Consider the following 14,304-nt stretch of genomic DNA (forward strand, 5'->3'; position numbering starts at 1 on the left):
TAGTTTTTACATCATTTTATTTGTCAACCACAGAAAGAAAAAGGAAAATAAGAGTATACACAAGTCAAATACACAGGCATTGGACTAGAAACATTTCCAAGACAAGTTACAGAAGATTCAAAAATAAATTTAAAACATCTCCAAGTAATCTCATGAAAAATTTCCTTGTCACTCCTCCATTACAGGTTTAATAGGTTCAAACGATGCCGCTTCAGAGGAAAGGCACCATGAGACCACTTTCCCTCGTGGATGCCAAGTGCAACACAGAGCAGCTCACCAGGAAGAGCTGTCCTGTACCTGACCTTGGGAACAAAGGGACTTCGTTTCCCCCACATGACAAACCCATCACACCCCCAGTGCATGGTCAGCACACTTTCCATGTGAGGTGAGCCAGTCTGCAGGTCCCTGAGGACAATCCCTGCTGCAGAGCCAAGAGCATCGAGGGTACTGTTCGGAAACTGCCTCTGCCTGATGTGATCTGCAGAGGGCAGGGATTTCAAAGGACTGTGTGCAACACCTCTTGGCAGTTTTCAATTCAAAGGAAAAATTCAATAAAGCAATTGACACCAGGGAGACAGTGTCAGAATTATCATACACTCATCAATCCTTCTGGTACTACATGAAAACCCCTCCAGATTTAAGAAGCAAACAAGTTCTCAATGCTGATTTCTGAGGACTTTTAAGGCAACATAATACTGCAATTAAAGCATGTCAGCTTTAAATTTTCGTATTTATTTTTAATTAGAAAGCCACTTCAATTACAGAAATCTTCATTGTTTCAGATTAATATCAACAGCCTGAGTCCTGATCCTGAGATCAGATTCATTTAAGTGGCATTCCTCTCATACACTGTTTACTTGTGCAAGTATTTGCAAGACTCAGCCCTGAAGTCACTACACAATTTATAGCTGTGTTCCTCATTTGTGTACAAACTCAGCCTCTGAAGTCAGTAACACATTGTTCTGTCATGTGCCATCATACTCTCTTAACTTCAGCAAAAACACATATATGTTAATTCACAGACAGGTGTGTATGCCAGGAAGAGGCAAGGAAGAGCTACCAGAAACCATGGCAACCCGGAAACAAGCAAGGAAAGGGAACACTGCACAATGGGACATGGTTGTCCTCAAGATAAATACTAACAGTAAACATTTAGGCTGTTTTCTACAGAATTATTTCCATGAATCTTGACCACTACTGCAGCACCTCACACGTAAGGATCTAGAAGTGCCTATTAAAGGTGAGGAGGGAGGAAACCTCTTCCATGTCAATGAGGTCAGGATACCACCCTAAATACCATGTCTGGGTGGAGGTGAACAGGAAATTGCACTAAAGATCACTCTTGCTCACTTCTTGGAGAAAGTGAACAGCTGTTTCAAAGCAAATGCTACTGAGGGCAAATAAAAGAATGCTACCCAGTTGCAGCAGCAAATGTAGCCATACATAGCCAAAAGTAGCCTGAGTTTTCCAAGAATTAATAGCTATATTTTTTAAGCATGTGCCAATGGACCTGCTTTAAACACTGCCCAAGAGGTAGCACAGATGCAGCAGGACAAAGACTTTCTCTGTGCTCTCCTAGGTCATCACAGTCAATTACACAGGCAAAGACTGCACCTGAGTTGCAAAAGAAGCATTTTGGTATCTTCTGAATATTTCTCATCAAATGCCGACTCTGAAAGACTCCTTGTTGCCTCGAAACAAAGCCTAGAAAAGCAAGGAGCACAAATATGTACATGATTTGGAGAGACTTCTGTATCTATTAATATAAACTAGGCAGGGGATTAATAAAATTACATCCAAGACATACACCAGAAAAATGCACAATGGACAAAAAAAGTAAACTATTTGTTACACTATGACATACAGAAGTTGTTTGTAAATTCTCAGGAAGAATCAAAGAGCAAACATCTCTTGTTCAGTTTGTTTCTGTTTCTGCTAATAACTAAACACAACAGGTAAGGAACATTTTCACTGAAAACATTTTTTTGTATTTATGTGTCCTGTAAGTCAAGACAAGCAGGTTGCAATGACATCAGCAGGCCATAACTCTGAAATTCATGGAAAGGAAATATACTTTTCTATCATCAGAAAGTTTGGAATTAACAGCCCCAAGATATTAAAACATAGTTATAAGATATTCCAATCAAAGATAGAAGTAACTGAAAAAAATTACTATCTATAGTTAAACCGGCCATATTAAAAACCCACCCATGCTCATTTTTCAGGCACAGCCACTGAAAAACCCTCTCCTAACTGAAGGTCTGCTGCTGCTTCCTGAAACAGTTTTCAGACTAATACCCCTATGTAGAAACACGGCATGAGGACAGTGAGTGGAGAACAATTGATGGCACACCTGGGATTGCCACTAAAGCACAGGCTGCCCAGACAAGGCTGGAGAAAAGAAAAGTTGCTTCTTGCTCATATCATCGTAACACCCACATAGAGACCTTGGGGAACGGAAAGAAAATGCATTCTTTGTGCTCTACCCTGCTGCTTTGAGGTGTTTGTATGAGCTCAGGGTTCTTGGAAATGGGTGCCATTTCAGGGGAGTTCGGTTTTCAAGTACTGGAGCACTCTAGTCCTGAAAGCCAGTCAGTTGTTTTTGTGGATCAAGAAGTGACATCACTAATACACCATAACGTCCTCCATGGTATCTTCAGCTGTTGTTCACAGTTTGCATGGTTTACATCCCATGGCTCCCATGGCTTACATTCACTTCATGAAAACAAGTCCAGTATGCCTGCATCCTTCCTTTGTTTTCTGTTCTCTCTCCTTGTCATGAATAAGGAGACAGCCAAAAACAAGTACCAGGTCAGGATTTACTACTTCAAAATACAATTTCTAACAAAAGTTGAAACTCGAGTTTCTTATGCAAACTACCTTATTCCCTGGAATGTTTTGGGTAATGTTCTAGAAAAAACTGACTACATGCAACTGAGAAAATATTAGTTTCATCACAAACTTCTATCTTTAAGCAAACTCTCCCCTGCAATTACTAGAAAACATATGCCACTTGAAATAATTTAAAAAACAGTACAAAGTTACAGGCAGGGGCAGAAGGTAAGTGACTAAACTTTAGTAGATGTGACTTGCAACCAGTGTTTTAGTCAAACCATTCCCTGGTTTCACCCCAGCAGCACAGCTGTATTGCTTGAATAACAATCTGCCTTCTCTGCAGGCACTGGGAAGTTGCTGCTCTGCAGGCCACATATGTCACACCCTCACCCTGCCCTGCCAAGATCCTCTGGCCAGGGCCAAATGAGCCCGTTTTGGGAACGGGACGGCCCCATCAGCCCACTCCCTCTTCCTGCCTGCTGGCAGACGAGGCTCTCGGGGGGCTCTGAGGGCAGCACTGACCAGCGGGGAGAGCCTTCAGCAGCTGCCCTGGTGCCACCTGATTGACAGGGAAGGGCAGCAGCCCTCTGAGACAAGGACCTGGTGCTCCCACGGGCCTGATGCCAGTCCCTGTGTGCGGGAACGCACACGGGACCTCAGCCCTGCGAGCTCATCCACTGCTGCCACGAGTTCTGGAACTCGCTGCGACAGGCAAAGCAAGAACTTCCGACTCCTCAGAAATGGGGCTCTATGGAGTTTATTGCTCAAAGCACTTTATAATCCTTCAGTGAAATGTGCTATGAAGTGCAAAGTACTATTGTTAAGTCAAACTAAGATTCTTTTTCTTTTTTTAAAATACCTACGAATTTCTCAGCATTTCCCTAATAAATCAGTTCTTTATAAAAATAAATACTGGGAGGACAAAAGGGACAGTTCCCCCACAATTTTAGTAAACAAGTTTCATTTTTCCATGCTAAAATCTCTATTAATCTTTCCAGAAAATATCAAAGCACCTAAGAGAAATTGAGGGTGCATCAGAGCTGCTTACAACTTATCTAGTTTATTGCCACAGCTAATGTATCACCAGAACTTCTAAATTTCACAGGTTTTTCTGAAAGGCCATAGTATCAGAAACAGCATTTGGCAAAGACTTTGAGAAGAACAGTTTTCTGATAGTCAGAAATTACCCTTACGATAAATTTATGGGGAAAATACTTGGATTATTTTTGTCTTTGATATTTTTTAACTTAAACCAGGTACCGGCCACATTTTGTCCCTCCCATTTCTACTGTATTTCCAGTTTCACGTACTTAGACCAATGACACGTTCCAAAAGCTGGTGTACATCATCTTTATATACACTACAAATTCAGATTACCAGACTGTAGTCAGACATTGAATGTATAAATAACTTTGCAAACTATTTACAGGTTTTAAACTAAACAGGTTTCAAGCAACCAACACTCTTAAGGCAAATTCATTTGTATGACTGGCTGTCTGGCCTCTCAGCATTTCTCTCCCCTCCCCAATTCCCCTAAAATGATAGGCAAATAGGAAATTTAATTACCCCCTGCCCCTGCATTGACAGAATTTCTTGTATGGAGAGATGATCTAACTACTTAGGAGCTTTCCTCAAAACAAGGAAAAATGCATAGAAATGCACTTCTGTGTCAAGAAAATCATTAAGGTGCATACCAAGAAGTGGAAGTCCTACCGTCTCACAAGAACACAACTTTTGTATGCACATGACAAATGGATTTGGGAATTTGGAGAAAGCATCAGTTTAAAGCTGCTCAAGCCTTTTTAGAACTATGCATTTATAAATCATTAGAGATAAGATCTGAAGAGCTCAAAGGGATTTTCTCTTAGAGGTGACACTGTGCAATACAAAATGCCGCAAACGGTGGATTTTCGAAGCACATGTTTAACTACATTAGAATTTTTCTCTTATACCATATTGCTGTGCAAGATACTATTCACCACTTTAAGGGATTCTGCACATCTTACCAATCCTTACATTGGAATAAGAATGGCCATTTCAAATAGTATCTTTCTGTTACAACATTGTATTCCTACGTGCAATCACAGTGCGATCCCTTTTGTCAATGCATGACTGAAGCAACCAAGCATATTCTGGTGAAGTACACAGGATTCACATACCAAACGTGCTCAGTGCCTTCCTTTAAGTCCCAATCATCACTTTGTTCTTAGTATTTTTCAATGCCCTGATTAGGTCTTTGTTTGGAAGTAATTAGCTACTGTGGTTTGAAGGATTTTGGAACAAAGCAGAGACTTTATACTGAATGCAGAGGTCATCTCCAACAGAGACAAAAGGTAGCAAATTATCGATTAGCTTTGTATTTAGAAGCATCCCTTGGTTCACTGCTGGGATTGCTCCAGTCATCTGCTTCAGGTGTGGTCTTGTAGTGCCGCCATGCTGACTTATTAAAAACGGGAAGTCTTTCAAATGATTCACTTGAAAGGGCCTATAGAAAAACAAAAGCAATGGTTAGGTATCACTAGAGATACAAGAGCAAGGTGATACTCTGGGGAGTTCTACAGTTACAACTTCTGTACCCAACAAGTGCTGCAATTATCCCAGAGTTACACACCACAGCACTACTTTGAAAATACTTGAGCTGTGACTAGTAGCTCTAGGTATACTCAAAGTCCTAGTCAAAGTTAAAAGAAAGTAATAGCACTAAAAAATATTTCCCTTCTTTCCACAGAGTGGTGTCTACTGAGATAGCAAGAAAAAGACTTTTGGTCAAAGATATTTTAGTGAGATTTGTCACTGACACAGAGCAGACAGTTCCTCAAACATTTCCCTTCCTGAATACACTTGGGCTCTGCCAGCACACTGATCTGTGGGGGCTGACCCAGTTCAGTCTCCTGGCCCACCTTTTTCCTCTGAGAAAGGCCAGACCTTTCTTCTCCACACACACATGCAGAGGATGAAACCCATCAGAAGCAGAGGATTCCACAGCTCACTTGCTATATACAGCAAGGCACAGTGACAGTGCTAAGCCAATAACCTACACGAGCTACACACTCTGTTCTTTTAAACTCCCTTGAGGAATTCAAGCAGTGTTAACCTTTAGCCCCTGAGTAGCCTGGGCTCTTCCAAAAAATGGTAACAGGATCAGTACAGTCTATTGCATCAAGAACTGCATAGAATAGAAGATATTTACTAGTTAGGAGTTGGCCAATGATCTTCTCATTTCTATTGTGGCCAAAACTTAGAAACAAAAAGCATTAACCAAAATTATCTCATATCACAGTTCTTGGAAGATTCACCACTTATAACAATCCAACTCGGGGACTGAAAAAAAATCAAAGCAAACTAACTAGTATTAATACCAGATTAATATATATAACCTTGGAGTTTAGGATTTTATGTAACTGATTTAGGTTAAAGTGTCAAAGACAGCAAAAAGAAATTTCAAAACAAGCTGAAGAGTTAAAAGAACTTGCTACAAACAACTTGCACTGCATTACTAGTTTATAAAAGGGTCAAATTCATACCTTCAAATAAATAACAGCATCTGAACCCACACCTTCCATTGAGTAGAGTTTAAGGTCACCTTGAAAGTACCTCGCATACAGACGAGAAATTGGCAATCCATAGCCAAACCCAGCCTGTCAAAAACAAAAGAACAAAAGGAAAAATATGATGACAAGTTAAAAAAAAATGCAACAGATCCTTGCATTAATTTATAAAAGTGAGGATATCTAAATATTAGATTTGTATCAAATTCTTTTTTAAGCTTTCCTTTATTTCTCAGTTTATACTTTAAGTCCATATTCAGTATTTGAGCAATCTCCTTTTTTCCTGTGCGTTAGTTTTTAGTACAAAAAAGGCTGAGTCCTTTGCTAGAACTCCCTTGTCCATTCTGCATTTTCTCAGAGGCAAGTAGGTGCAGCATACCATTCATGCTGCTTGCAACCAGCAAAGCAAACCAATGCTCTACACAGCCTCCTCGCTGTGATGACCATTGCTGTAGTATTGCATTGTTTCTTTGGTAAATACCAGAGTTTTGACAGCATGTTTTTTCTCCCCCAAGCCTGCAATTATTATTCTCGAGTGTCTCCACACTTAGGACATAAGAAAGCCAGAGACAACTCTGCTTCATCTAGGTCATACTATTAAGTGACTGCTAGTGCCACAGTGCCAGAGATCAGCAGAGTCCTGCAGAGGAATACACAAGCAATACAAGGCAAATTATGCTCTCTGGTTAACAAAAGATCAGGATTCCACAGCACTGAATGATCTCCTGAAGACTGAGACACACAATTTTTAAAGCATAATGGACTTGATGGGTACAAAGTTTAGATTTTACATTTACAAAACTAATATTCATAACCATGCCTGCAACAAGATCAATCACTAGGCACCTCTTCCAACCCTCTCTTGCCAGAAAAGTGACAAGAAAACCCTCCAAGTTTCTCTCACGGCAGCAAAGGAGTAAAATTTTGCTCTACACACCAACTCTTTCAGATGACTGGGTATGTGCTGAGAACCACAATGGCTATGCACCCAAATCCCACCTGAATTTTTCAGGACTATCCAGTGCAATAAAGGAATGATTCCAAACACAAAAGCATTTGGGAAAAAAAAAAAAAAAGAAACAAAAAAAAACCCTAAAAACCAAACACATATACAAGGCAATGTAGTAAGGGTGGACTACGAGAAAAATTAGACACCTGAAGCTTTCAGAAAACAATAAATTCATTCCACAATAATATTTCTACAAAAGCAACCTGACAGGTAAGTGATAAACATACCCATAATTTTAAAAACAAAGGCCTAAAATGATACAAAAAAGAGAAGGCTAAGAAGAAGGACTATGCAAGCACTATGCACAGCTAATAGTGATATCACTTTATAGGAAATCCCTTGAGGGAAAAGTGAACATTAAAGAACTTGTACTACAGTGTCCATCAAAAATTCTCTTGCTGTCATCTACTACAATATATCTTCTGGCCTTTTTTGCCTTGTTTTTACAGAATTCTAAATCTAGTATAAATTTGTTTACAGTTGCTCACTCAGCTCTTCTGAGCAAAATGAGAAACAGAAATGCCAAGTACGCCCTTTTCACGCTGCTTGTCATAGTTGTTAGTGTCCACTAGCAGAGTTAAAACAGTTGTTTAGCTGCACTTTTCCCAACATCTCCCATTAGAGACATGCATCACTTTCAAGCACCTGGTCTTGAAACTTGAGAGACTTCTTTCTTAACCTCTAAAAAATTGATTTGACTGCCTCAGAAAGAACTGAAAAAAAAAATGTCAAAAGCTGACTTTCTTTTCTGGAGATTGGACAATAAATACATTACAGAAATTATAAGGCACAGTGATCAAAAGGCAACTTGGGGACAGTACATATCCCAAGGACCAGCTCAAGTAAAGGGCAATATCAAACAATACTGAAAACACTTTATACTTTCCTCACTCCAGAATTACCCCTCCTTAAAACCCAACTTTTGCTTGTCTCCTGTTCCTTCATGCTCTGTGCTAGCCCACATCATTATTTCATACATCCCTCTTTCAAACATTTCCCGTCAGCCTCTTCTGTGCACTGCCTTTAGGGTGTTTTCCAAACCAGGTGACTTACAAGAAATATGAAGACAAGAGACCCCAGATGAGTACCTTGTTAAATCCTGGCCTTGCAAAGGGTCTATTTTGCAAAAGACAATTAACAAGAGGTGATTACTACACAGATCTGTGCTTGACCTAGAGGACAGAACAGTCCATGATGGCACATCTGCTTTGAGAAAGGAAAGCTCCTTAGAGAAAATTTACCATTAAATGCTACGGTCTGCATGAAACAAATAGGAAGTTATTACATTTCTGTGTTACTAGCATCTACAGATTTAAATTAAAACTAATTTAAGCCACGTTCCTCCTTCTTCTGTAAACAAACGCTATCAGAGAGAGAATCATTAAATTCCCTAAGAAAACCCACTACCACTAAACATGACCCTGTGTTTTTGTGTACTCTATGTGCAGTGCAGATGAACCTAAGACCTGCTAAAATCTGAATGCTGCCATGGTAACAAGGTTTCTCAGCAGTCTTTAAACAACATTTGCAGTGACAGGGAGCAAAACTTTTCCCTTATCAACAAGGATACCTCTCTTCCACTGCCCAATTCCATGAATGTTTCATAAACTAGACAGGGGATCATATAATGAGGGGAAGGAATGTTAGAACAGAAAAATATGTCTATTTACACTGCACCATAGCTTAGTTTAGAATATTACTTAAGTCAAGGATGACACACCACCAACCTTCTGCAGCACTGTAATTCTTAAGTGGTTTTGTCTTTGGCACTTAACAATAAAGAAACTCCTTCTGTATGGACATCAAAGAGGATTTATGTGGAACCTTTCTGCTAAAGGATTTTTATTTCCAGACTGACATGCAAGGCATAGCATAACTGGATCTGGGCCATAATACATAACATGTCAAACTTCACTGCTAAGTCCTTGTTCCTGTTAGTAGCAAGATATGGCACAGACTCACAGCTTGACTTTTTTCTTTCTGCACACACATATAAATAACAGAGCTGAACAACTATTCTTGACTTCCAGTCTTGTGCAGGCATTGGTCAGACTCACAGGGCACAAGCTGCTGGATTCACAAGACAGGAGAATCCTTTGTAGGTTTGACTACAGTGGCATAGACTGGGAAAGGAAAATAAAGCCTGAAAACGGGATACAGTAGAAGAATACGAAGGATAAATGCCACAAATCAAAGTAAGCAGTTTTGAAGATGAGGAAGTAAACACAGCAATGCATTGCTAAAGATGCACTGAAAAAAGAAAAAAGAATAATGTCAATCCTAAAATGAACACATTTTATAATCAGAGCTACAAAGGAAGAGACAGTTTAATAGTGAATACAACCGGTAATCAAGGTGTAAGTTTATCCTGAGAACAAGTTTCAGGAAGTCCTTGTAGACTGATACAGTAAATTGCTGATCAAAAGTGAGAACAAAGGCAGATTATGCATCAAGAGAGATTCTGCCATTTGTGACAAAGAAAAAAGCCTGTATTTGGATTAAGGCCTGTTCCCTCTCACCACATTCAAGAAGATTTTCTATGAAAAAGCAGAAGCCTGAAACATAAGACTGAGATGTGCTGTAGAGGTAGGAGCTGTGAAGGATCAGTTCCAAGTCAGTGCAGACAGAACTGGGCTTCACACCTCTCACAGTGCAAAGGGGTAAAACCAGTGCAATGCACTGCCGTGCCACAATGGTACCCACTGTGGACCAAGACAGCGCCATAAAGACTTTCTGCTCAAAAGCCAAAAGGAAATTTATTACCTCTGAGTGATGCCTTTTCCTGGTCTTAAAATCAAGAGTCAAACACTCTAGAAGGGAAAAAGGGATTTTACCTTGGTATTTATTTTAAGGATCCTTAGGTGCACTACGTCTATGTCGAATGCACCTCAATGCCCACGGCAACGCACACCCCCAAAAGATTGGGTATAACATTATAGGTTTTACTAATTAGCATATCTATCAAAGATTCCCCAATGAGAGGCTCAAGTGAGCCCCCCTCCCCAAGGAACGTTCCCCTGGATGGTTCTATCTTAGGTTACAGAATGCGTTCTGGAGAGGACCTTGGGCTCTGGGGCACACTATCCTCTACCTACAAAGCTTCTAAAATGTTTAGTCTCCCAGCTTGACAAACAAGTCCAAGAATGTAGGCAAAAAACCTTCATGGCATCATGAGTCACTGAACTGATTTTACCCTCACTTTACTGTTAAATATTTTATTTCCAAAATAGTCACATGGACAAGAGGGAACAGCCCCCAAGCTGTGCCAGGGAGGTTCAGGCTGGACATCAGGAAGAATTTCTTCACTGGAAGGATTGTCAGGAATTGAAACTGGCTGGCCAGGGAAGTACTGGAGTCAGTCATCATCCCTGGAAGTGTTCAGGAAACAAGTAGACACAGCACTTAGCGCTGTGGTTTAATTCCAAGCCTTTAGTTAATTTTAAAAAACTGCTTAGGAACATGCTAGATGAGAATGCTCCTAAGCAGGGAAAGGAAATTTCTCAAGAGAATCAACTCCTCAACAGGATTGCATCAGAAGGACAGAGAACAGAGATGAGAAGAGGCAAAATACAGTGTCTGTATTAGTCCACTTACTGAAAATCAGTCAAGTGCAACAGTAGCCATACAATTTTTATCATGAGTCAGTACACAATTTAATAAAACAATTTAGAAGCAGTATTTTAATAATATTTTTTTAAAATCATGCTTGCTAAAAGAATCTACACATTCAACACTGAAATAATTTCCCTGCCTAGAAGAAACTATGGGGAATTATTTTATTTGAAATCTGGCCCTGATGCATCTCAGAAAGGAGTATCACATGAGATATTTCCAATTAAACAGGAACATACCAAAAGTGTTCATACCACATGCAGGTTTGGGAATATTTTATAGATGTGTTTTTATAGTCTGTAACTTACAGAAAAATGATCCTCAAGCTTCAGTATAAGCTTGTGCATTGCCAGGAGGTGCTTCTCAAGTGCTGAGCAGTGTGGCTCACCTTTTAAATTCATTTATGATAGGAAACTTCGATAAACAGTAATTTATACACCAAAGAGGAGCTCATTAGGTGATCCACCTTCTCAGTAATATAGCACTAAAGATCCTGCCCATTAATCTGTGAAAATACTGTGCTTATGCAGTTTTTTTATGCTTGTTTCCAAGAACGTAATGTCAAGACAGAAGTAATTTTCTATTCCATAGACCAAGTGATGATAACACAACCCATTTTCTCCTGTTCTACCTGGATAGACTTGCTAATGATAAACCATTTCCTCAATGGAAAAAACTGATCCAGCAGATTGCAGTGACTGGAAATGTAAAATCAGAGTGGTGCAAAGGGATATTTAAACACATATTGCAACTGCTTACCAAAGGCACAGCCCTCGAGGGCTCCAGACTGGGCCTGGGTGCTGTTGAGTACATGTAGTTAAACAATCTGTCTATTTTTCTTAGAGGTACACCTCCACCTTGGTCACTTATCTAAGGAATGAAAATGGAAGAGTTTTAAACATTAGGTTCTGGAAAAAAAACCCACAAAATCTCAAGCAGCATTATCTAAATTACTTTATAAATATTAAAAGGAGCAGCTAGGGACTTCGGAGCTGTCTGGTTTGGAGAAAAGAAGGCTGGGAGTGACCTTGTCATGGTCTACAGCTTCCTGAGGAGGGGAACTGGGAAGGGAGGTGCTGATCTCATCTCCCTGGATCTAGTGACAAGACATGTGGGAACAGTTCAAAGCTGCAACATCAGCAGGGGCTTAGAGTGGACATCAGGAAGCATTTCTGTATGGGAAAGGTGGTCAAAGAGTGGAATGGGTTTCCTGCAGAGGTCGTCAATGGCCCACGTCTGTCAGTGACCAAGATACATTTGGACTCTGCCCCTAACAAACATGCTTTGACTTTTGGTCAGCCCTGAAGTGGTCAGGCAGTTGGACAAGATGTTCCTCATAGGTCCTTCCCAACTGAAAATATTCCATTCTAATGAATATGAAGCAGGTGATACAATAATTAATTTGCCTTTTCAAATTATATGTCATACTAATCTAAACCTAGCAGGTTTGCAAGCTGTGTATTATTTTTAGGCATTTACCTTAATAGATAGATCTTCTTTCCCCAAAGTGACTAAGGTTTTGATCGATGGATAGGCTTCTTTCTTACCTTCATGCAATTCCACTGTAGCTCTCATTGAATTCTGAAGATAAAAGAAAATAGTCTCTGTGATCCTAACTTTAACATACAAGCTTTTTGTGACAAGCTAGAACTTGCATTTATTTTGTTGCCTCTACTCTGTCCTACAGTTGTGTAAAAGGTAGAGAAGGCTGTATTTAACACAAATTCAAGTACCATCCAGTCAATGAATTGCCCAGTTGAATTTTTACATTACAACTTGTTATACATAACTTTTATTTACTTGGTATAGTCAGAGAAAAGAAAGCAAGACTTTTTTTTTTTTTCCTGTGTGAAATCAAGTAAATATATCCATGGGATGAGAACATCCTTCACCTCTACCATGCACAACACCAACAGTGATGTTCACCCACAGAAAGCTAGTTTTGATTTTCTCAGCCTGGGTCACACAATTTTTAAGATACCATCTGTCAATCTGACTTTATAATGCATGTTAACAGAGTTTCCACTGCCAGTTCTTTACAGCTACAACTTACTGCCTTCAACCTGCTTCATGACTTGTACCAAAAACATACCCACATGTAACGTACCAATTTTCACCTGTTCTGCCCTAGAACTAATGTTACAAATGGCAAAATGGGGAAAGACTTACATGAACATAGTTGACAAATGTCAGAAATCAAACCCCAAAACCCAGTACTTTGAAAAAGTTTCTCTCTGGCCAAACACAAGTTTTCCCCTCAATTTCTGGTGTTTGGTTGCACCACTCAGAGACCTCCTCTCTTCTCTCAAACAATGTAACAGCTCTCACATGTTCAGTTTTCACTGTTGTTCCAATTATTCAGAATACATAAACCCAAACAAAGCATGTCATCTACACTATTCAAAGACACAGGGCCTGTTTTCACAGTAAAGACACTGATCCTAACCAGTCCTCAAATATGCAATAAAGAAGGTAAGCTCATGAAAACTGCAAGGTTATGAATATTCCATCACTGCAAAACTAAACTATCTTGAGTGTTTTAAGTCAATCAAAAAAGCCACAAAAGCACAACAGGAGAAGTGGGAAACCGGCAGTTTTTAAGTACACAAGGTCATAAGAGAGGGGTTTAAATCTGGCTTTTAAACAAGTGAAGAGTGTTTGAAACTTAAGAATAAGCTTAAGAAAGGAAAACTGAAATAACATTTGAGAGCTGTAACTGGAAGGAATCTCAATTTCAACAGTAATAGGGTCACAAAACCCTCCCAAATATTAACAAGTGCAACCTACCTTGAATAATTCAAATAACATATGAAACAAATGAGAAGGTACATAGACTACTTGAATAGGCTTGTTTGGAGCTTTAGCTAAGAAAAAAAAGAGAAAAATGTCAAATCATTTTTCTTCAAAACAGTATTTTGTAGCATTGCCCTTTATCAGAATAACATGAACATGTAGGTAAAGACAAGCATGTAAGCATGTTCTAATTTTCCCAGTGCAAAATTAGTTTCATGAAGTAAAACCATAAATTTTAGTCACTGCTATCACCTGAAAGAACACATTACAATTACGATCTTCAAATCTATCCAGTCAGCAGACTTGTTTAGATAGGAAGCTTCACTAAGCAGTGGTTGGTTTCCTACCAACAGTGTATGTTAACCAAGGGAACTTTCCTACTTAAGTGGGAAACTTTCACATGCTCACATATTATTTAAGCATAATATTTGCTGCACAAAAAGATTCTTAAACTAAAGAAAAAACAACTGCTTAAATATTCTAAAAACAACTACATATTTTCCCCTT

At 39.4% G+C, this 14,304-nt stretch overlaps 1 protein-coding gene across 2 annotated transcripts in view; it reads right to left on the reverse strand.

Moving 5' to 3' along the window:
• Window positions 1–14,304, reverse strand: part of PDK3 (pyruvate dehydrogenase kinase 3) — a 55,159-nt gene continuing 40,855 nt past the window's right edge. For both annotated transcript variants that reach the window (XM_069035180.1, XM_069035263.1), the window contains 5 exons: window positions 13,792–13,868; window positions 12,484–12,585; window positions 11,764–11,874; window positions 6,360–6,473; window positions 1–5,320 (listed from right to left, as the gene is read on the reverse strand). In XM_069035180.1, the coding sequence (XP_068891281.1) occupies window positions 5,177–5,320; window positions 6,360–6,473; window positions 11,764–11,874; window positions 12,484–12,585; window positions 13,792–13,868 (548 nt within the window). In that variant the 3' untranslated portion in view covers window positions 1–5,176. The remainder of the gene's footprint in view (window positions 5,321–6,359; window positions 6,474–11,763; window positions 11,875–12,483; window positions 12,586–13,791; window positions 13,869–14,304) is intronic.

Source organism: Aphelocoma coerulescens, chromosome 1 (genome assembly GCF_041296385.1).
Source record: "Aphelocoma coerulescens isolate FSJ_1873_10779 chromosome 1, UR_Acoe_1.0, whole genome shotgun sequence".
Lineage (NCBI taxonomy): Eukaryota > Metazoa > Chordata > Aves > Passeriformes > Corvidae > Aphelocoma > Aphelocoma coerulescens.